The following is a 24,329-nucleotide window of genomic DNA, read 5'->3' on the forward strand; positions in this document are numbered from 1 at the left end:
CTCTACAATTCCTGATATTAAATGTAAGTCACTAATACTTCTACTCATTCTCTTTTTGTACTAATAATCCAATAAACCATTCTTTAATTACAGCATCAGTCCAGACATCTACAATCAAGTCAGATCGGGCAATTATTGGATGTTTGACTGCTCATATATGTGTGTTATGTGTGTCACTGTGTGCATCTTCATGACTTATAAAACAGGCTTCAGGGCAAATGTTTGATGTCATGTCTGCAAAAGCAGCAGAAAATGACAGAAAGGAGGGGAGAAAGGAGGAGAGGAAAGGAGAGGAGAGAAGGTAGTTGGGCAGCTGATGAAGGCGGAGTCAGCAGAGCTTAACAGACGGGGGGGAGGGGGGGGGGGGGGCACAATGTCGCCTCCCCCTCCCTCCTCATTGTAACGTCATTTAAACATGACCTGAGGGTCACACACACAGAGTCTCTCCCTCTGCAGAGCATCTGTCTGCCCGCCTGCTGACATCAAGACCTTTTCGGGTCACTTGGCCTTTTTTACACACAGACACACACAGACACACAGACACACAGACACACACACACACACACACACACACACACACACACACACACACACACACACACATAGACACACAGACACACACACACACACACACACACTCCCCTTAAACGCGTGCCGTAAATTTATCACTGACACAGACACTGTTCATTATGCAAGCGCACCCAGCCATCACAGACAAACATGCACAATCAAAATCTGTCAAAGATTCTATTTTAACACATCTCCCAACCAATGTGACTAATGGGTGCAGAAGATTTGCTACAAATCAGCATGAAACACATTTCAGTAGAAACCCCTAATACTAATTCATAATACAGTTAAACTGAAGAAACAACAGTGTTTCAATCTAAGTTCAAGTTGTGTTGATTCTCTGACCAAAGGTAATAAAATCTGTTTTCATTTTTTATGCTAAGCTAAGCTAAGAGGCTGGTAGCTGTTGCTTCACATTTATTGGACAGACATGAGAGTGATGTCATTCTTATCATCTAGCTCCCTGCAAGAATGTAAATGTGGGTATTTCTCAAAATGTTAAATAGTTCCTTTAAAGGGCGAAGCTTGCAGAACAGGGATGTTGAAAACTATATTCATCACCCTCATCTATAAAGAGTATGTCAGTAGGTTTTCCAATAAAAGTATGTTATTCTCCTATTCATTCTCTTAATCAGCCTAATTCTTGGATGCTGAATCCAAGAGTGGATGAAAGCTTGGACTGCTTCACATGTTGTCAGCCAGACCAGACGGAGTCTGACAACACATCAAATAACACATTCAAAAACTGGTTCAGAGGAGCCTTCACTTGTAGGAGGGAGCTGCCTATAAAACCACACGATTTTGTTTCTTGTGGTAACTGAGTAACTCCAGCAGGGCAGATGGAGCAGTATGATAGCAGCTGCTGAGTGTGGAGGAAGCATGACTTACTTACCCTACCAGGACACCAAAGTTTTAATCACAAATCCTCTTACTGAACTATTTCTTCCACAAATATTTCGAGAGGAGAAAATTATGAATTTATAACTTATATGGAGATTTTTCACTCCTGGACTCTCACCTTGACTGAATCCAACAGGTCTTTTGGAAAAAAACGCCTCAAACCAACATCTTTCCTGTAAAGAGAGAAAGAGAGAAATACAGAGGCATGTTTATTGTGCTGTAATTACACTGAGGAATGTTAATCGGAAAGCACTTCTGTCATTATCTGATCTCAGCAGCGTATTTTTTCCTCTGCTGAAAAATTACTAACAACAGCTACAGACAGATACAAGTGAGGCAGACGTGCAACTGAAGACAAGCAACAGAAAACAGAAACAGAAGGCTATGACTAAGTCCTGACTACAGAGCACTACTCATCTTTTCCTAAGAGACGGGGTTGAGGGAAAACAGAAATAGAGAGATAGAGAGAGGCAGGGAAGAGTACAAAGAGGGAGACCACAGAGACAAAGAGAGATGAACAGAGCTAAAACAGGAAGCTAGCTAATGACTCAAACTCCTCTGGAGAACAGACAAGTACAGGGGGAGGAGGAGAGAAAGAGCAAAGAGAGAGTGAGACACAGGCTCAGGACTTACATCATCCTTTCTCCCTCTTGTTCCTCCAACATAGGTCATATATCAGTCTCTAACTATTATTATCATCACAGAGAACGAGCACTGACAAAGGCCGACTGATTCAATGCTTTGCATTTGCTCGTAAACCACAAGGACTACAGCCAGCTGATCACCAACATGAACATATGTTTTGTGGCTAAATAAAAGGGAAATTACTAGTCAGTAGTTTGTATTCCTAAAACAAACAGTGAGGCAAAGCAGAAGAAAAACTACCACTAGCCTAATGGTAGACAATATACAATATTACTACATGATATATGTGCGGAAAACACATTTAAAAAAAACATAGGGAAGCAAAAAGGTACATTTGTCTCGAAGTTTCCAACAATAACTGAATAATGAATGAATATTGATTTTTTTTTAAACTATGTGTCTTCCAAGGACATTTCTATTTCCATATTATAAAGGAAAAAACTTAACTTAAAAATTAAGTATTTGGAAATCATGGACCCGTAAAATAAAGTGTTTACTTCTGGTCTTTTGCTGTTGTAAAAAGAAAATCTTAAAGCAGGGGTGAAAAAAAATGAGCTAATAAATCGATGTTTATGATTTATTTGTTAATCTGAAACAAAAATAACAGGTCTCTCACTGATTTGTCAAGGGCAGGCTAGAGCCAAAAGTGTCAGACATTAAAATGTATATGAATGCTCAACACATGCCCAGCAGCCCCTGATGGCCAACTGTCAACTTGGTGTATTAAAACCCCAACAGCACTTTCCATTCCCTTCTCTTGTTGCTTTAAAATATGCAAGACACAACATCTTTTTCCAATCAACAGAGAGATGCAGCAAGGGAGAGAGACAAAACAAAGAGCAATAACACAGGAAGAAAACAAACTAAAATAGAGGATGAGGGCATAGAGAAGAGAGACAGACAGAGAAGGACTGAGGGGACGAAAAAGAGAGACAAAGAGATCTCAATGGAAAGACAGTGTGCATTCTTCTCAGTTAATTGGAGAGCTCGTTAGGCTGATGGACAGAAAGAAAGACTGTACTGGAAGAGGGCAGCTCATTAGAATCAGACCACATTAGAGCCAAGCCTCGTTAGGGCCGGAGTTTGTTAATGTTCTTCATCGACATCCATCTAGCAGGGAGCTGTTAGTGGAATGACACAGGGCGCAAACCAGACAGAGCAGCCAGTCAAAAATGAATGAGTTTTAAACATAAATGAATAAGTGGTCCTGTGAATGAATACAAATAGCACGGTCAAGATTTAGTCTGTTTTGAAAATGAAAAATGTAGCTAGACTGTTGACTTTCTTTGCACCAGTGCATGAAACGTGTTCAATCGCAGTTGGACTGCAACAAAACTGAACAACCTTCAGATTTTTAAATGTTCCCAGACTTTTCTAGGAACGGCATAACACTGCACCAAATTATACTGTGTGATTTTGCTGGCATGTCTGCAGGGTTATAGAACATGTTCCCAGGTAGAGGGAGGATGTGGCAGAAAAAGTGTACAGCCAGATTCGCTGTGTGCTGCTGCAGCACTTTGCTCAAGAAGAAAATACTTACTCCAGTAGTTCATAGTTGGATTTCTTATCCAGGGCGTTTCCTCTCATCTCCTTAAAGAACCTCCTGGAATTGAAACCAGTGGGACACAGAGAAAATTTATTAAAATTTATTCCCTTGTTCCTTTTGTTTATACACAGCACAGAAGACACACTACAATGGAATTATAGCTGACATATAAATAGCTGTTGCTTTGAATAATGAATAATAATAATAATGATTAATAAACACTGACAAGTGTTAGCAAGAATTATCAGTGTAGCTGAAGGGTAGACACAGATTTTTTATTATGAAACAACTCCACTGGTGAAGAAAACAACTCAAACCGACCCATTAATGGCCAGTTGAGGCAAGAATACACCAGTTTAGTAACTTTCAAAGTGACAAAAACGAATATCTGATGGGATCAAACCTTTTAGTTTTTGATATAAAAAGAAAATAGACAGCAACACGTAAAGAAATGGACACAGTGCACTGTAAACAGAAGCACTGAACTTGAGTCACTGGGCTCTACTGTGAGCACATCTTACCTGATTTCTAGACAACCCAGTTTGAGAGCTACTTCTTGTTCCACCTGATCCCCCATCTCCGTCATGTAGTCAGTCTTCACCTGAAGGACACAAATACACACCACAAAATATGTGTATTAGAAAAATGTTTTCTCCAAGAAACAAATGGGAAGACATCTCTCTCTCTCACAAATACACAAACAGTCCCACTGACCTAGATTACCCAAAGGAAAACACACACAGTCTTCTAGCAATGCCATATGTCTCAGTGCTGGCTGCTGGCAGAAAATAAAATATGTTTGTGTGTCTGGGTGCCTCCGAGTGTTTGTGTGTCTGGGTGAGTACCTGGTGATAGAAGTAGTTGAGTGTAGGTTTGTCTTCTGTAAACTGCTGCATAAAGCCCTTTGGAAGATACCGGATCCTTAATTCATACCTACAGTGGAAAAGAAGAAAGGGAGAGTGAATATGTTATGCAGAGCTGCACCAACACAATTTTTCCCACTTAAAAACAGTGAAAATCAAAAACTAGCTAAGACTCGCAGCTTCTATATTGCCTGGAAAAAATTGTTGGAACAAGTTTTTTATGAGGTAAAAACAGTGGAATGAATCGGTTTGAGTTGTTGAATTTGGCAAATATGCTTTGGGCACATACCAGCTTCACACTAAATACTAAACATGTACAATGAGCCACTAGTTTATTTTGTAAATGACTTAAAACATAATCCAGTTTTAATGATTATAAGTAAGCACAGTCAGCAGTAAGCCAGTGCCAGAGAGGCCAAGGAAGAAGAGAGGAAAGGAGATACGAATAAGGACATGATGGTGAGCAGGAGAAGGAAGTTGACTGGGGGAAGAGGGGGGAGAGACAGACATAAGGAGGAGAAGAAAAAGATAATATGCAAGAATGCAAATGACAAGACCGAGTAGAAGCAGGGGCAGAAAGAGTTGTTGAATTGGTTAGACAAAGAGGGCATCTGGTTCTCTCTCTCTCTCTTGATGTCCACAGTTCAAAAGGTCTCTACCTCACAATAGAATTAGCACCAAGACCACCATAATAAAGGCAACACATACCAGTGCATTAACATCCAAACTGCCAAACCAACACAACAACGCCGCACCACACACAAGGCCTCCAATCACCACACGACAGACGGGTCACGCTACTTTACATGACGCCGTTTGAAATAAATCACTTCTGCTACTTTGGTATACAATAGGGCAGACTGCTGCAGCTCGCTGTGTGGGGAAACAGTGACATTGACTGAATTTACAAGGCCAAATAAATCATGTCTAGGCAGGCACCCAAGGCAGGAAACTTATAAAGTATAACCTCACAGCTTTTCTTCAAAAAGGTGCTTATTAAGGGCATATAAGCACCTTTCTGAGAATCAAAATGTTCTCTAAAATCTCAGATAAAACTCATCTACCACACTTGCTATTAACTTTTTGAGGTTAGCTTAGATTACTTCATTAATCCCCAAAGGGTAACCAAGTTTTTTCATATTGCAAAAGGACATTACTGTAGCTCAGGAGCCTGTCTCACTACTTAATTAAAAGACGATATGAATATAATTGATCAATTAATAAATAAAATGCCAATGGCAAGACATGCACCTAAAAACAAGATCAATATAATTGGCAATACAGTACATATGAAATAAAAACCTTTTAAAAAAAAAAGTATGTCGAGCCTTAACAAGAAAACATCTAAATCCTTCTGTGGAGCATCTGTAACTGGCACCTTGCATCCCTCAGTTATCTATTATTCTTTGGTCTTTGCCTGTCGCCTCAGGTGACCGTCTTACAACCTCAGTCTGATCTGAGACTTGAAGCGCTGAGTGCAGCATTTACACTTCAGCAAATCTTCAATATGTTACATTTGTATTGCATAATGATGATTGATTGAGTGTTTGAGAGAAGCACACACACACACAAACACTTGTCTTCTCTTACCTCCACTCCTCATTTGGTCGTGCCTGTTCATATTTCTCTCTGACATGGGAAACGCCCATATCGGGGTGGAGCCAGTGCAACTGGTCTCTGGACTGGCTGTTGCTGAGACGAAGGCCAAAACAAGACGTCCAGCGCACTTTGTGGATGTCCAGAATTTTCTGGATGATTCCCTGGACACAAAGAGTGAACAATTTTATTGTGATATACTTTTTTTTTTTTACTCACTTGTCCTGCACAGTCACATACAAAGTATACATTCTGCAGATATTACATTTAGCGATGGAGTATTAGACTAAATGAAATTAAAATTATGAAGCCTTTTCCCCTTTATCTACAGTGGTACTGTCCTAGTTAAAGTGGTCCAAAGTACGCATAAGTGTGTGGTGACTATTAAATAAAACAGAGATGCCCAGTGGACAAAAACCTCTATAAAGACATCAGTCTGCCAACTGTGCTAATGTTTACGTCTGGCATTTTGTATCAGGTCAATGAGGCTATCCATGTCTATCCATGTGTATGTGTGTATGTAGGTGATTCCAAGTGATTCCAAGTGATTTAATATGACATTCCCACCCAAACAAGTTGACAGACATCATACACACGCGCATGATAATGCTCAGAGAACCATGTGTGTTGCCATGTAAAACGCTAGGGGGTCTGACCCAGATACTGAAGGAGAGAGTGATGGGAGGAGAGGAGAGGAGAGGAGAGGAGAGGAGAGGAGAGGAGAGGAGAGGAGAGAAGATGGATATCTGCAGTGACGTGTTCTGTATGACCACTAAAGTTTGACCAGCACTGAGCACTTTCTGCCTCATGGGAGTGCATCTAAAAGCATACTGTTAAGTAAACCTAGAATGGTACACACACATATACACAAACACACAGATGGTGTCCTGAGGTAACACGTATTTGCAAGCAAAATATTCTCATAGTGCTGAGTGTCCTTTATCAGAGCAGACAGCTAGGACCTTGAGCTAAGGACAAATAGCAAAAATCCACCTATAAAACTGCTGCTGGGGGTAAACTGCAACATATAGTAGGTGCAAAGAGTATATGAACACGATTATACAATGCAATGACATAGCTACATAGCTGCAATGACACTGACAAATATCACCACCATGAAGGTTATAATGTTTAGTTGTAGTAAAATACAGCTTGCAATATTCTGTATTATTCTTACTGTCAACAAAATCCCATGAATGAGTAAAACTGCATCACAAAATGGAGAAAATAAGTAACATGCACATTTTGTACGGCCACATAAAGACTTGTTGCACATAATAATTAACAAAGTTTGTGCTAGAAGTATGATTGTGTTGTTTCTTTAGTTGTTATTGACTTAAGAAAAAACAAGAAAAGAGTAAAACCAGCAATGAACTGATTCTACTAACTATTATTGCCAGTGTGACCAAAGCCTAATAAATCTTATTCAACTTTTCCGCAGAACTCGAGTGCTGTCCAAAATCTATTAAAAGCACTTTAATAAACTACATTGTTGCAGTGGGTGACATGTTCCTTCTTTATCATGAACATGACCACTGCAATTTATTGTGTGTTATTGTCATTCCCACGTACACCGTCCTGTTGCTCAAAATACTCACTAAAATACCAAATGTGGCTGAAAATAGTTGCCAACAAATGCTCATTATTCCTGTTTGAGTTATGTTTGGAAATAACTACAGTCTCTTTCTGTTTTAGGAAATTACTGAGCCTCTTTTAAAAAAAATTAAGATGTATACCTGTGACCCATTTTTGACCCCTTTGCACATTCAGCGTGTGTCTCTTCTTACCCTGACATCAGTGGCATCTCCATATCTGATATTGGACGACCAGCAACTGTTCTCAGTGTTGGTCTCAAAGTGATGGAAGACTTTGAGAACCCTGTCCACGGAGCCGGCCATGGTTCGGTCTGACCCCCCTGCGCTCAGCCGTGACTTGGCGCCTCCCAGGAGGGTATGATTCAGGTTGGGGTCCAGGTAGGCTGTCGCCATGGTTTTCCCTGCTGACACTGCAGCTGCTAAGTGTCTGTCATATTCTGTGGGGGAGAGGAGAGCAAGTCCGAGGTCAGAGAAATGAGGAAGAATGAAGAGTTGTATCAGAGGAAAGTGAAGGAGATTCTTGAACTTCTAAACCCCTTCTCATATTTTCTCAACCAGTCAAATCATCTAGCGTGTGAGCAGAGGAGGGCTTCACCTAAAGACTTTGTTTTCATTAACAATTGATCAACTGCTGGTTGTTTTCTTGATTAATCGTTTTGCAGAGGCCAAGGTGACATCTTCAGATATCTTGTTTTATCCAATCAACAGACTCAAATTATTAATAATTTAGTTGATCAACAGAAAATGAATCAGTAACTATTCTGATAATGGATTAATCAGCATATCATTTCTGTTACAGCAGAGAGGTCAAAGCTAAGAAAGTGCTGGATATATGGTTGAAACATTCAGTTTCTGCAACTCCACGTGGTAGCAGCACAAATACAAACTTCATCAAACCTACTTAAAAAAAAAAGACACCAAGGCTAAACATGAACAACTCTAGGAGAAAGGGAATATTGAGCCACTTTTATATCATTAATCATGTTAACATCCAGTTCAAAATCAATTTGCATGAAATTATGTGGAACATGATGGGTGGTGTAATTTCACCTGACAATAAAGGTGATGTTCAATTAATCCACTATCAAAATAGTTGCAAATGAACTCTTGCTTCAGCTCTAGCTTGGCCAGTGAAATAGCTGATGCTGCATATTTTCTTCTCCTCCCTGTTTGATGCACTTGCAACATTGTGGACTGCAGTCCTGCTACTCTCATACTTGAAAGAAACCTTGCTCAGAAAATGCCTGTTCCTGACACGACATACTTCGGCAAGATGAAAAACACTGAACAAATGAGATACCGGGGAGAGAAATAAAAAAGACAGATGTGTAGTCGGGGTCAAGGCTCAGTGTGTGAGACTCGTGTCTGTAACAGAAAGAGGACAATGCACCTCAGGCTGACGTTTTTCCTGAATAAGAAGTCCTGACATTGACACACTTCCTGGAATTTCATTGTAACTTCATCTGGGGATGTCCAACAAGAACTACCTCCGAATGTTAGATGTGTGTGTGTGTTTTTGTGCATGTGAGCTATTGTAGCCATGGCACTGTGGAGAGAAAGATACTGAGATCTCTTTTCACTCTCTATATTTCTGCTTCCCTTTCTTCCTGTGCTTCTCCCCTCTCCTCCATTAAAGGAAAATTGATATGTTCTAGCAGGTAATTACACCTGAGAGAACGCACACAAGCACACACACACACACACACACACACAAGCACACACACACAAACAAACACACACACACACACACACACACACACACACACACACACTCAGACACATCCAACACACGACCACACAGGCACATCGGCGCACACAATCCACACACCTCAGAGGAAAGACTGTAAAGTTGCTGAGGGATATATCACAGTTAGATAAAAATGTGCACCCATATTACTCTGCCAATTTCAAGTGGTAATGACCTTTGTTGACAAGTCACTCTGCTGGCTTTCAGCACTTAAACCTACATCTCCTTGTCTCTCACACACACACACACACACACACACGTTCTGCAGAGCAACGGCAGTTTTGGCAGTCCACCAAGTCAGTTCCCATGGAGTCAGATGTCACTCTGTGGAAGGGCTTCATGCTACCTGTGCGTGTTTCTGTGTGTGTGCAAAGGAGCTTTCATTCATACCTCTGTCCCAACACATGGGGAAGGGGCTACAGCCACTCGTTTCCATGGACACACATGTTTGTCCCTCCCTGTGTCTGTCTGCGCTGAGGACAGATAGACAGCTTGCAGCTTCACAACCACGCATCACACTCTGTGAACTTCTTGTGTACAGAAGTTACATAAATAAACACAGTGAGGTCCTGACACAACTGCAAGAACACTCTCACATAACGCTGATACACACACTACACACAGACACACAAACACTCAGTCCCCAAGGTAGAAATCTTTATCTCCAACTTTTGTCAACAGCTTCGTTAACCAACAGTTTCTTCTTCCAGAGGCAGAAATCCTCAAAAAGGCCAATCTTCTGGTCTGTCGACACTTTGTAAAGACAATGCTACAGAAAAAAAATCAACGGGGAAAACGTAAAAAATCCCCATTCTTCGAAAAGTTTCTGCTTTGTTAAGTTTTGTCTTCTTAATCTTTTCCTGTTATCTGCAGTCAGAAGTCAGAAAAATCCTCAGAGACGTGAAGTTACTTTCATCCACACACTTCTCTTCTCCTCTTTTTCTGTCCACTTCTGAATTACTCCTCAGTGGCGCCTCTCTGATGACAACACTGTTTGTTTTTTGCCTGATTTCTGCCCCATGCCTGTACTCCGTAGTTACACAGTTGCCGTGGAAGTGTGAAGCGACTGTCGCCCAGGAGAGGATTCGGGATCCTGCGATGGTGAGAAGACTGCTCCTCTGGCAAAAGTTCAAGTAAGTGGTCACAAAGAAGGAGAGACAATTACTGTGCTCAGTGAGAAACAAACAGAAAGTTATCCTTTTCTCTTGGAAACAGACAGCAAGAGAAAAGAGGTAGCCAGAAAAACAAAGGAAACAGAGACAGTGGGACAGAGAGAGCGAGAGAGAGAGAAACGCAGCAATTGTTTCAAGTTGAATGAGAGGAAAAGGAGGACAGGGCAGCACAACTGAAAGAGTGGAGTGGGGAAGGAGAGAGTTTGAGAGAGGGCTACTGGAGGAGCAGGAGGAGCTAGAACCTATTAATATGCTAATCCTGTCTCTTCCATTCATTAGAAACCCCTCCCACTTCTGTTTATGAAGCTGATCTCCAAACAGCCCTTATAGAGAACTAATATTAACGTTGCTCTTTTAAGCACAGACATCTATTTCATTCACTTTAGACCAAAGTGAAAAGTGAAAGCAGGACAGAAACAGTTATCATCATCTCCATTATCTCCCACTGTACCCTACATTGAATCAAAAGCACATTCAAAGCTGAATATCTCCCTGCTGTCCACTGTTTCATATTAACCACGGTCAACTCTAAGGTAAGTTGTCCCAAAACCATAAACTTTCTTACAGTCCAAATTAGAGCTGCAACAATTCGTCGATAAACTATTTTAATAACTAATTAACCATTTTTGTCATTTCTCAAGCAAAAATTCCACATATTCTCTGGTTGCAGCTTCTTCAGTCTTTGTCATATGTGACTGGGAACTGATTATATTTATGATTTTAACTATTGAGGAAATAAAACAAGCTGAATTTGAATACATGACCTTGGTTTTTGGGCAATTATAACAGGCATTTCTCACTGTTTTCTGACATTATATAGACCATATGATTAATCGGTGATATAACTGATAAAGAAAAGAAGTCGACAGTTGCAGCTCATGGTGTACATGCCAACCCAGATATGATAGATTACCTAAACATGCACATTCTCTTTTCTAAAATAAATAAAGAAGAAGGAAAAAAAAGAAGAGAAGAGAAGAGAAGACAACACAGACGTTGCCCTGACTGTGCCCAGCATGTAAACTAGCAGCTGCCAGCAATATGCAAACCAATCCACTTCCAAACCACAAGGTCTCAATCAATCATACTGTGTACTGCACATTTAAAGTCATTCACCTTGTACTATGGGGGTCATGCTACTTTCTTTACTATCTCTCAGAGCACTCAATACCCCTTCAATACCCTTGAGCAAGTGGCACCTATTGCTGTGAGTGTTATTGCTAACCAGATGCCAGCCGCCATTAATCAAACGGACATTTATATGGCTGAACACATCCTCAGCTGAAGAACCGAATGGACCTCAACGTCTTACTGAACACAAAGAAAGTTCTCTAACACACACAGTAAAGTCACAGAAACTTGAAATCTTATTGTTTCATTGTGTTCCAGATAAGCTTGCTGAACAGTGTCTTGCATATGCGCGTTTGCATGTGTGTGCACGTGCAGGTTTCCTTTAATTTGTGCTCCATCTCAGGCATTGGCCATTGTTATGAAAATCTGGTGGGAGCAGGGGGAGCGTGTGTGTGTGTGTGTGTGTGAGTCTGAGTCTGAGTGCGCATGTGTGTAGACTATTGAAAGCCTTTTGTCAGAGGGCCGGATGCTGCCATGAATGGGAAGCGCTCTTTTGGGACTGAGCCAAAGTCTCTTTCTCTATTTCTATCTTGCTGTGTGTTTTTGAACACATAATTATTTTGGCAGGGGAGGAAAACACAGCACTCACACTCTACTAAATGCAAATAACATCTGAAAGGTGCAGGTGAACCTCTGAACTGTAATAGCTACTTTGATGCATCCTTGCATATGTTTTTATCAGTGAACAATCAGTGTGTTCGCATCCATGCCTTGAAGTTAAAATCCAAAGGCTGTTTGAATTACAAACGTATTTTACCTCATAAATGCAAACAGTTTTTTTTTTTCCTGCTTGTAATCTACATGGCTCCTCACAGCAACATTACTCTTCTGCTGCTGGCTCTGTCAGGACTAAATGTCACAATCTCAAATTTTTGTGGGTTTTTTTTATACTAGCAAGTCAAAGGTAAAATAGAAAACCGCTGACATTTAGAGTCACAGCCCAATGACTACTAACAAAGCCCACTGTAAAGTCCCATCTATCAATTTGTAATACTGTGATGAGGTTGTAATTAGGACCAAATCAGCACACATGGATGTGGAAGTGACGTTTGCAAGGCAAGATTCATGTGCTTCTCTACCTTGTAAGAAGTAATTTATCTTTCCTCCTGTGTCTGTGTCAAGTAATTGTTGTTGTATCATCAGTTTCACATGATCTCCGAGCTCTACACATTACATGCACTGATTACAATGCAAGCATGCCCCCTGGCCTTGCTCATCGAATAAATTAACAGACAGATAAACCGTTGGTCAAACAAGAAGTATCTGAACAAACCATTTAAAAGACTGTGTAATGACTGCAGTTATGAAGACACCAAGCCTGAGAATGACTAACTAAAGCCCGAAGGAACGAAACATAAACTTACTTCTTTTAATTAAGCTAACAAAACCAAAAAAAAAACTACCACACACACTGGTGTTACCCTTGAAACATCCTGTCAAGAAAATTCCATTGTTATTGTCTTGCTTCCTCACAGCTGCCAACAGGTACTGTGAGACACACTTACAGTGGATGATACAGTATGCTGCTGAGAAAGGAGGAAAATGTCTGAAGTATTTATAGTAACTAGAGTATAGTCACTCATTTAGCCGTGGATATGCTTTTAATTTGTGGAGCAAAATTTTAGATAGTGCTCCAACTGTATTGTGGTTTGGGTCAAAAGGTCAACAGGATTTACGGCTTTTGATATTTACAATAGCTGGCAGCTGGCAACTTAATTCATCTGATATAACTGGCCAGAAAGGCATGCTTTCAGGGCACGGTGCCATGATACATGAATATGCTCCCCTGCTTTATTCATCTCAGTAACACAAAAGAAAACAAATTTTCACCCTCAGGTTATAGAAGCTAAACCAAGACTCACAACTGTCTTTACAGGAATATATTTTGTTTGTATTATCCACAGTGTGAAGATTACAATTAGTCACACAAACTCTCAACTAGAGCGATGTTCACTCTTTCCTTCATTCCTGTCTGCACTAATGAGATCAACACACACACAGACAGATAGTCCCACTGTCTGTTTTCTCTCTTGTTTATCTGTCTAATGCACTCACAATTATGATTCATAAATATGTGCAATTACAAGATCTCGTTTGTACAAACATAAATCCTCAGCACCTCTAAGTCCTGAGAATATTTCATCAGTTCTCACAAGAGGATGTCAACATAAATTCAAACAAAAGCAACACATATTCTAACCACACGTGCAATTTATAAGCTCTTTCCCTTCTCTTTTTATTTTGACTCATGTTACCATTTTACCCGCTCTCAAAGTGAACTACTATTACTTGGACTACAGCAGGCACTTAGCCCACGGCATGTTACAGTCTGTTGGATTATTTGAACAGCAGCTCAAATTAAATGAAATCAAATCAAAAGTCTGCTTAGCTGTCCTGGAATTGGCTTAGTTTTTTATGTGACTAAGTATGGAACTTATGAACTTATGAACTTATGAACCAACGAAGCCAACTCCATGACAGCTGAGCCAACTTCAATTTAATGACGACCGGGACATTGTTTGACACTTTCATGCTAATATTCCTCATCCATTCCTTTTTATGGACCCCTTTTGTTGTCCTAACCACACTTATTTAGAGGTGCAAACTGTGTATGAATTAATGAAGCAGCTGAATGCTGAAGCAGGTGTTTGAAGTTCAGCTACTCACCTGTGTAGTAAGCAATCCTGGAAATATCTGAAAGACAAACAGAAATAACAGAGTTAGCTGGTTTGTTTAATTATGTGGTACTGCATTAAGAAATCAGCCATTCAGAACAAAAATGTAACTGAAGTTTATCAAATTAAGTCCAACAGCAGGTGTTCTCAGTTCAGTTACTGAATGTGAATTACTGAGGGGATGCCAGTGCCAGCTCCATGACACTTGCCAAATTAAATAGCTTAAAAATCAATCAATTTCGTGTTGACATTTCAACCGGATATTGATGGATTGCTTCTAAAATCAATATCCCATTGTAACATAATTTACCCCCACCCCTGAGAGCTGGGGCCGAAGCTTTGGTTTAAAAAGCTAATTGCAAAATGCCGAGGAACAGGTTTATTGTTCATGGGTTCATGCTTAGCAGCTGTGAGATGGAGACGTTACACTGACTGGACTTCAGGTCATTCGACCTTCTTGCCTTTGTCGGGTGGAAAACTACAACAGTTTACACAGTAAACACAACCAAGTGTAAGTCTTTGAGCACAACAGTATAAAATCCACAGTATTAATGCTGGAACGTGTTTCTTTGGCTTCTAGATTAATGTGCATCATAGTTTTTCTAAAACGCCCACAAGGCTGTGATGACTGCAAAATCTGAGTGACTATTGAAGGTGACTATTACTGTATATTTCTCAAACTAAGCATAATCATGTTGCACTGTAAAAGCATGTGTCCAATTCCACTTTATTTATAATGAATTAATACGCATACTAAATAAAACATGTGAAGAGAAAACATGTTTAAAGGCTATAAATACTCATTGGTTAGTAAGTTGAAAGTAGACATGGCAGTCCTACCCTATTATTGAGTGGCTAGGTACACTACACTGTATCGACACTACAGCTCCCATACTCTCACAGGAAGCTCAGGAGAAGCCTTTTGAGAACCTGACACCCAGTTAGAGCAGTGATAGGGCTGTATGTAGGAGGAGGTCAGGAGGATAAGTGCCTAAGTGCTTTAGACCCCCTGATGTACACACAAATATACACTGGGTAAGCACACACATGCATTCATGTGCACACACACACACACACACACATATATATAGGGGGTGATTTGACAGCAAGGGATGTCAACAAAGATGATGTAATGGTAAGGAGAAAACCCACACAGAGAAAGGAAATGCCAGTAAGGTGACTCATGGTGTGTGTGTGTGTGTGTGTATGTGTATGTGTGTATGTGTGTGTGTGTGTGTGTCTGTATTATTATCTACAAACCCTTTGTAATACAAAACTAGGACCCTAAGTGTGAAGTGTGTGTGTGTACATGTATGGTAGCAGGGATTCATCAATACAGGAAGACAACTATTGACAATCCAAGAGCTTACCAACTTCCCTCTTTGCAAATACATCCTTCATAACAAGTTGGTTTATGAGACAACTTATATATTTCTGCAAGATAGAGGTGGCTTTATAATATAATGACATTGTTGAATTTTGTTTCAGGTGTTATTTTTGAATAATATATAATCATATTACTGTATATTGTAAGTTTCAAGTATAAGCGATGCTGCCACTGAACAGCAGTTCAAAGTTTTATTTGTCCAAATGTACAGTAAGCAAAGCAGTGAAATAAGGGGCGGACTCTGCAGTGGAGCAGAACTGCAAATATTGCAAATCAATATTATGAAAAATATCACATATCGCCAGAAATATCTCGATACACAGTATTATCAAATATCGGCCCAAGCCTAATTATACCTTTAATATTAAGCCAAAGCCAATGCTCCTTTAGAATAAATGACTAACCTATATCCATTACTAAGCGGCTAAAATGGACCATGGTAAACTGATCTGAACAATGATCTGATCTGGATAATGACAGTCTGTCTTAAAGTGTCTATAATGACATCTAGATAGATCTAAAACTTACCCACACCATCTGTCTCATGGATGCTCACTCTGTGTGTCTGCCCCTGTCTCTCTCATCAGTATAGGTTAAGTGCTATGTAGCCTGAGATCTGCAGCCATGCTGGTGCTGTTGCTGTCTAGACTAAAAAGCATAGGAGACTATGGCTTGTTCTTGTCTGAGAAACAAGATTAAACAGCACCTGAGGAACTGGAAAAAAGACTGCAATCTTTATACAAATTAATAGTTAAAACACATTTTAGAGACTCACATTTTCAACCTTGATTTTTCATTTCTTCTTTTACAACAGTTCCTTTGCCTTGTTTTTAATGTCATACACTTTATTGATTTAAATCATTAGCAACTCTGGGTTGAAAGGTGTTAACTATAGCTCACTATGTGATTTTTTTTCTCCATGGAATATCCTGCAGGAGAACTAGCATGGTGCTAATTACATACCAGTCTGTTTAACAGTCCCCACTGCAGGTAAATAAAACACACACACACACACACACACACACACACACACACACACACACACACACACACACACACACACACACCCTTCACACTGGCAGGCAGCCCAAAACACCTGCTCCTCAAGCTGTTGTCAAGGATGAGAAACGAGACGAGAGGAGCAGCAAGGATTCATCTCATAGTTTTTTATAGAAATGCATTTGTATATAATTATAAGAAATGCTGAAGATAAATTCAATGAACAATGCTCTCTCAGTAACTACAAATGTTTTCTTACTCTGAGTTCGTGACCTACACAAGCTATTGTGTAGGAGTGCAAGAAGAATAAATATAAGAGCTCAGGCAGCACAAAAAATGTCCGTCTTATGCCAAAACAATTGCCCTCAGAATTACAGGTCTCAATGCAGAAAAATAAGGAGAGAAGAACCAATAAACAAATGTGGATAAATGCTCTACCACTGCTCTAAATGTTTTAGATTCAGGTTTTTGTTTTGTATCTGAAAGCAGTTCATTCTGATTGCTGCATGGTGGTCTTACCAATTTGCACACACACACACACGCGCGCACACACCTACACCTACTCACACACACACGTTTTCTTTCATCTCTGTGTCTCTGGCGTGACATAATGAGCCAGCATTTGTAAAGATAAGTAAGTGGATGTTGTTATTCTGTACACACTAGTCCAAAAACACATCATACACACCTTTACAGACGGATACATATCTCTGCACACACAGACACAGACACATCCACACAGTCTCCATGTCTGCCTGCTGTGTATAATTGCATGGTAACAACAGGTTTTTGGGTAACAGTAATTAGACAGAACAATCAAGAGAGAGTCTGCAATGAAGTGATGTTTAAACAACTGGTCTCAGATCAGTAGTTCACCAGAAATCATAGTTTGAGCGAGAGGTTAGTAACTGAGATGAAAATCAAAACCCTCTCAAATTGAAAGCAAGTTTTTTTTTTTTTTTTTTATGTGCTTAACACAATATTAAAAAACAAGAAATTAAAAATCTGTGCTCAATTAAGAAGCAAATTCCCATCATCACAATGAAATGAATGTTATTAGAACAAAATGCTTGTGCTTTAACATTATAACCAGATGGGGTTTTTTTTCAGTGACAGCTTCCATCGTATATTTCTATCTTGGATTTTTGCAAGTTCAGGCAGTATACTGGAATCAGGTGTTTTGAATCTATCTATATATATATATATATATATATATATATACTGGAATGGCTGAAGCAGCTGTCATGTTGGCTCAACACAAGTAAAAGTTAGAACAAAATAACAAAACAGTGCAGCTCGATGCAGCAGTGACAGATCAAACTGAGGAGAAACAGAGACAGATGTTCTTTTCCCACAAAAAATAAAGCACTTCTCCTAGAATCAACTGATTCAACTTGAGGAGAGCAGTCAGCTGTTCTGACTCAATGCTCAGTGTTTAATGGTTAACCCTCAAGCTGAGCTGGCACACGCTCACGTGTGTGTGTGTGTGTGTGTGTCTTGACCCTCTGGACAATGGGGTGTTACTGGAGCGTGCAGTCTTACGATGCAACAACATAATGCCTGAGGCACCAATCACACCTGCCAGTCACACACACACAGGCGAATGTGCAGAACAACACACACACACACAAGCAATGTTTTGTCCTTGAAAATATACTTGCGTAGGCTTTAAGCTCAGTTTAGACTTTGATTGTGACCCATAATATGTTTTACACAATGGAGGCAGAAATAATTTTATATGATGCAGGACAAGTGAGTATTTCCAATGACTCGATTTAGAGTGAAAAACACTAAAAACACTGCCATGGTGAGCTGTATAGGTAATGTGTTCAAACAGAAGCACATGTGCATTTTCTTATGTCATTATTCACATTCAGATAAACAGCAAGCAATTATTCCAAACCCAACACTAACAGACAATAAAATGCACTGCACGCACACACACACACACACACACACACACACACACACACACACACACACACACACACACACACACACACGATGCATATTCCAGATAAGTCCTACATTCATGCAACATAATAAGGTCACGTAAACGCATGACTGATCATACACATTTATCTGCAAAAGCGCACACACTGTGACACACACATCCACTCAAGTGTGTATAGTTCAGGTGCAGTGATAAAGCTAACTGGCTTACTGGGGCAGCACGCATGTTAAGGTATCACACTCAGACCAGATACGCTATGTATAATTCAACACAACAGATTGAGGATGAATTAATGGGTGAGATAGCTTAAGCTCTAATTTTTTTTTTTTTCCGCAAAGGTGCCAGTCTCTGTTTTTTAAATAGATCAAAACACATCTGACATTACCAACACCAAATTAGCGTGCAGTCACTGCTGTGGGTTAAAGCATACATTTACACTTGCTTAACCACTGAAAATGTTTTTTTGAGTAAGAAGAAAATCAAACGTAATATTAAATATTGAATGCTTCTTTGATTTTATATGAGAGCAAACACTGGGGGACAGGTTTACAAGGCTAAAAATTCATCTTCAATTCTCATTGGCCAACGAAGGCAGACCCTTACTGGTTGTTGAGTAGTACCAGGCTACGCTAATGCATCCTAACATGTATATTTAACTATGCTAAAAATGGATAACAACACAAACAATTCCAAACCTTTACATGTTGAAGTACAATTACAATCTTATTTACTTTTGTGGAATGGATCCTTATCTGGATCGAGGCTCTTAGGATTGACAGATACTAAAACCCTCTGAGACAAATTTGTAATTTTAGGGTATATAAATAAAATAAACTTGACTTGAGCTTACTTTTTATAGATACACTTTTATCTGTGGCTTATAGCCCTCTGCCAATCACAGGATCAATATCACATCTGAGTGTCAGCTACAGTAAATTGCTTGAATGTAAGGCAGGTAAAGGTGCAGTCTCGAGTGTGTGTGTGTGTGTGTGTATGTGTAGGAGGGGAGCTGCAAGCTCTGCCTCTTGTTTAGCAAATCTCCATCAATTATAAACCAAGATCGAAATATTAAAACACACTGAAATATAAATGATCTAACCTAGAAACAAAACGCTGCAGGGGGATTGTTACTTCATGCTTACAATTACAAACAACACACACATATATACACATGCGCAAATGTACCCAGAGCACACAAAAATACACACCAACACCTTCACACGAAGCCAAATCGGAAACACTGTACATAAAGATGTGCGCTTGCATTCAAACACAACCTACTAATTTGACACACATCATCTCTCTCTCACACACACTGCCTCCCCCACACACACACACACACACACACAAAATTACACACATAAGTACACACAGGCAGCGCTACCCCCCATCATCACTGCACATGCACACTTGAAGTTGAAGCCTCCTACATATAGACAACCCAACACTTACATCTTTCTTCTTATACACACAGCTCCTTCACCATAACAGAGGTAATAGAGCATCAAATGCTCAGATAAATGCTGGAATGGTTTCATTTAGGGCCGCCAGAAACTAACTTTCATTATCGATTAATGTTTATTATTGCTGTTTATCATTACCCAAGTTTACTTCAAAATTCTTGCCTCCTGAGATCAACAGTCCAAAATCAATTATGTTCAATTTACAATGATACAAAACAACAAATTTCTCATATTTGCAGGTGAGTGTATTTACAGTTTTGCAACCCTCCTCCATCTCCTCATCATCACAACTGCAAAACTGCATTTATTGACAGTAAATTGTACAAACACAAGTTCACACAAGAGTATTTCAAGTTTGGAAATTACACAAATATGGACATATTATAAACAAACTCATGCATAAAGATATGTGCACACATAACATGGTACACATGGTACACATAACAACAAACACATGCAACCACCCACACTCACATACTACTGATTAAATCCTTACCATGGTATAGTCCTTCCATTTAAAGTCCCAAAGAGAAGAGAAGAGAAGAGAAGAGAAGAGAAGAGAAGAGAAGAGAAGAGAAGAGAAGAGAAGAGGAAAATGTAATCTCCTCCTGACAGACAGCTAAATTGGGAAAAGCCAAAATCCTGGGCTTCTATGGTCTAGCTTTGTGATGTACTAGTCAGCTAACGTAGTCAGTAATGATGATAAGCTTACAATCCAGCCTCCTCCTCCTCCTCCTTCTTCTTCTACTACTACTACAACTACTGCTGGTACTACACTGACACACAGATACACAGCAGGATGAGTGGGAGTAGAGTAAAGGGAAGAGGGAAAGGAGGGAGAGAGAGAGAGAGGAGCGTTAGCCTATGACCGTGAAAGGGGGGAGGGAGGCAAAAGAGAGAAAAGGAGGAAGGAGGTGGGAGGGGGGTGTGTGTGTGTGTGTGGGGGGGTCTTTGTCTCCCTGGAGAGGGATGGAGGGGGAGAGACAGAGCCAGATGTACAAGAGACAGAGGGAAAGCAAGTGAGGAGGGAAAGACATGATAAGATATGGAAAGAAATTATGCAACAATTGCAAGAAGAGAAGTGAGAAAGACAGAGGAAAAGACGAGTAAAAAGAGAGAAGGCAACGGGCCAACACAGAACAAAGTGAGGAGGAAATAAAAGATGGAGAGGAGAATGACATAACAAGAGGGGGAGAAGAGTATGGGTTATTTAAATTATGTGGGTGTGAGCTGTGTTGCCTTTGGCTATTCTGCCTCTTTCACACAAATGAACCCCTGAGGAGCTACTCAATTAGTCATAATGCAGTGTTCTCAACTCATCACTGTTCCCCAGAAATCATCTATCTTCAGAACAAATCAAAGAAATGATAGGTAATGGGGGGACACGGGGGAAAACAGTCAGTTGTTTCAATGACTTTGTTTTGTAAGGGGTGAACATTTAATACAATTATGATGTATTATAAAGGATCATTTTTCACATTGACTTACTTTAAGACAGAGTTGTTCACCCACCCAATGGGCTCAAGTCATGTCAACTGATTACTTAATTATTAAGTGGGACATGAGGGTAAAAAAAAAAACACTGACAGCTACTGAATATAAGTTAAAGGAAAATTATGTTTGAAGAGACTAAAGGTTTGCCATGCTAGCTGTTGTGCGAGATTGTAATTAGGCACAGCGGTGTTTGGCACTAAAATCTAAAATGCTTATGTTTAGCATGCTCACCATCTTAGTTAAGCATGTTGGCATGCTAGCATTAGCTAATCAACACTACGCACCAGGTAGGGCAGAAGGTGATGGCAATGTCATTAGTTTTGTTGTTATTTGGTCACAAAAAGAAGTATTGGAGAATTTAAAATTTTAACCTGCTGGGGGTGCTAGTCTAGTTAAGGCTGTTCTAAAGTTATGACAATTCCTCATGAGGGAACATGAATGTGTGTACCAAATTTCTTTGCAATCCAGTTGTTGAGCCATTTCACTCAAGCCACAAATATCAACATCATGGTGGCGCTAGAGGAAAGGTCAAGGGATTGCCAAAGTTGTTATATGTGCCAATCCATTGAAAAGATGCTTATCAAAAACAAAAGGATTCATGGTCTCCAAACCATGAACATGTGAGCAGTATTTCATGGCAATCCATCCAACAGTAGTTGAGACATTTCACTCAAACCAGAAATGATAACCTCATGATAAAAGTCAGGGGATCACCAAAGTCTGCAGGATTCATCCTCTGGGGAACATAAATATCTGTACAAAATATTTTGGCAATCCTTTCGGTAGTTGTTGAGATAAACAACTATCATCTAATAAACATAAACCAAATTACACAGAATCACATGAGACCCAGTCAGCATTTGAGGAAACAAACTTCTCTGACTTATGAATCTTAACTATCCAAATGAACTTTGAACTCATGGATTTTAGTTACAACATTCAGTCTGTTACAGTATATTGGTTGGATAGGACACTGTGAATTAACCATCGCTAAAAGAATATCATTCTCTATCTCGTTTTCTCTGGGCGTCTCTCTTACACACATACACACACACACACACACACACACATACATACTATGGCGCAAATGCTTACACACAAGCAAACAAGCAGACAGAAAAGACAAGAGTTGCTCAGGAGTAAAGCAGATTAATGGGCCACTGGATTAGTAGGCCAAGATGTCACACACACACACACACACACACACACACACACACACACACACACACACACACACACACACACACACACACACACACATACACACAAACATACATGCACACGCACATCACATCACATACTCTGTCTGTCATTTAGAAAGGCGGATCTAAGCTCTGCTGCTCTATCTCTCTCACTCTGTGAATCCCTGCTTGATGAGTTGCACTGTTAACATCGCCCTCTGGTGGTAATGCATTTTGAAGTGATGTGTCACTTAGTCTCGGACTAAACAACCCTGCTGTTGTCAGTCTGCAGGGTTTTTTATTAAGTATATTTACCACACAGTCTGCCTGGGTTAAAATGATTGTCTACTTCACCTGAGCATCCAAAACATTTCGAAAAATATTTAAAAAATGGCACAATAACCTCCTGTTCCATCCATATGTCACACTTTGGGAAACTAAACTAATGTGTAAATAATAGATTTAACAAATCCACCAAATACATTTACAGTTTTGTAACTTGCTCTTCTTCTCTTTGATGCTCTAACTTAAAAATGCAGCCAAGCAGGAAGAAAAAAACACGAGGATCAGATTTCTGAAATGTCTTTTATCATGTTGTTTTCTGGTGTTTGCAGTAACTGTATCCAATATTTAGTTTGGAAACACATTAAAAAAACACATCTAACAGACAAAGAGAGAGAGAGGAAGACAGACCGACAGCCTCCAGACCGTTCTTCAATGAACTTTTGTTACAGGAGTGTGCCTGTTGGTGACTAATCACACACACAGACAGACACTATACATTGACACACAGACAGACAAACACTGTGGCATTATACCCACATCTGACCTCAGCAACACTAGTTTATGCTAATACACCAGTCTGTGAGTATGTGTGCGCATGATGTCATACCTATGGGTTGTATCCAGGTGTTTCACTGTTGATCTGTGTGTGTGTGTGTGTGTGTGTGTGTGTGTGTGTGTGTGATCCCTGTGATCTATCATGACTGCGTGTTTTTGTCGGTGCATAGTGGTTGTGTGTCTGTGGGTGTACATGACAAGGGATGAGGTCATATGATTGGCCAAGCTGACACCGATGTCTGCCTCGGTCTCTCTCTCTCTCTCTCTCTCTCTCTCTCTCTCTCTGTGTATAAAGTACCTGTCTTGTGTAACTTATGAAAGAACTTTGTCCACTATTACTCTGGAAATGAGTCACAACCAATGATAGCTAGCTATTTTCTTTTATATTAACAGTGCATAGGCCTAATGACTGAGCTGCAATGTCAGAGAAAAAATGTTTAATTGTGACTGAGCAAATCTTAAGCCCTCACACGATATGTGACATTTTGACTTTGATTTTGAGATTCTCTGCTAAAATCTATTGCGAAACTCAAACTCTCCAAATCTGTGTAAGGGTTCATAGGGGATTACT

At 39.9% G+C, this 24,329-nt stretch overlaps 1 protein-coding gene across 5 annotated transcripts in view; it reads right to left on the bottom strand.

The window, feature by feature from the left end:
• The window catches only part of LOC111223196 (focal adhesion kinase 1-like), a 73,308-nt gene that overhangs the window by 42,023 nt on the left and 6,956 nt on the right, over positions 1-24,329 (bottom strand). For all 5 annotated transcript variants that reach the window (XR_002665162.1, XM_022747250.1, XM_022747249.1 and 2 more), the window contains exons 2-8: positions 14,433-14,459; positions 7,908-8,152; positions 6,115-6,284; positions 4,507-4,594; positions 4,183-4,262; positions 3,656-3,718; positions 1,589-1,643 (exon numbers count right to left, since the gene is read on the bottom strand). Coding sequence is in view for 4 of the 5 variants with exons in the window: in XM_022747250.1 (XP_022602971.1) it covers positions 1,589-1,643; positions 3,656-3,718; positions 4,183-4,262; positions 4,507-4,594; positions 6,115-6,284; positions 7,908-8,108 (657 nt within the window). In the remaining variant the exon portion in view is untranslated. The remainder of the gene's footprint in view (positions 1-1,588; positions 1,644-3,655; positions 3,719-4,182; positions 4,263-4,506; positions 4,595-6,114; positions 6,285-7,907; positions 8,153-14,432; positions 14,460-24,329) is intronic.

This window comes from Seriola dumerili, unplaced genomic scaffold (assembly GCF_002260705.1).
Source record: "Seriola dumerili isolate Sdu_G_001 unplaced genomic scaffold, Sdu_1.0 BDQW01000110.1, whole genome shotgun sequence".
Classification (NCBI taxonomy): domain Eukaryota; kingdom Metazoa; phylum Chordata; class Actinopteri; order Carangiformes; family Carangidae; genus Seriola; species Seriola dumerili.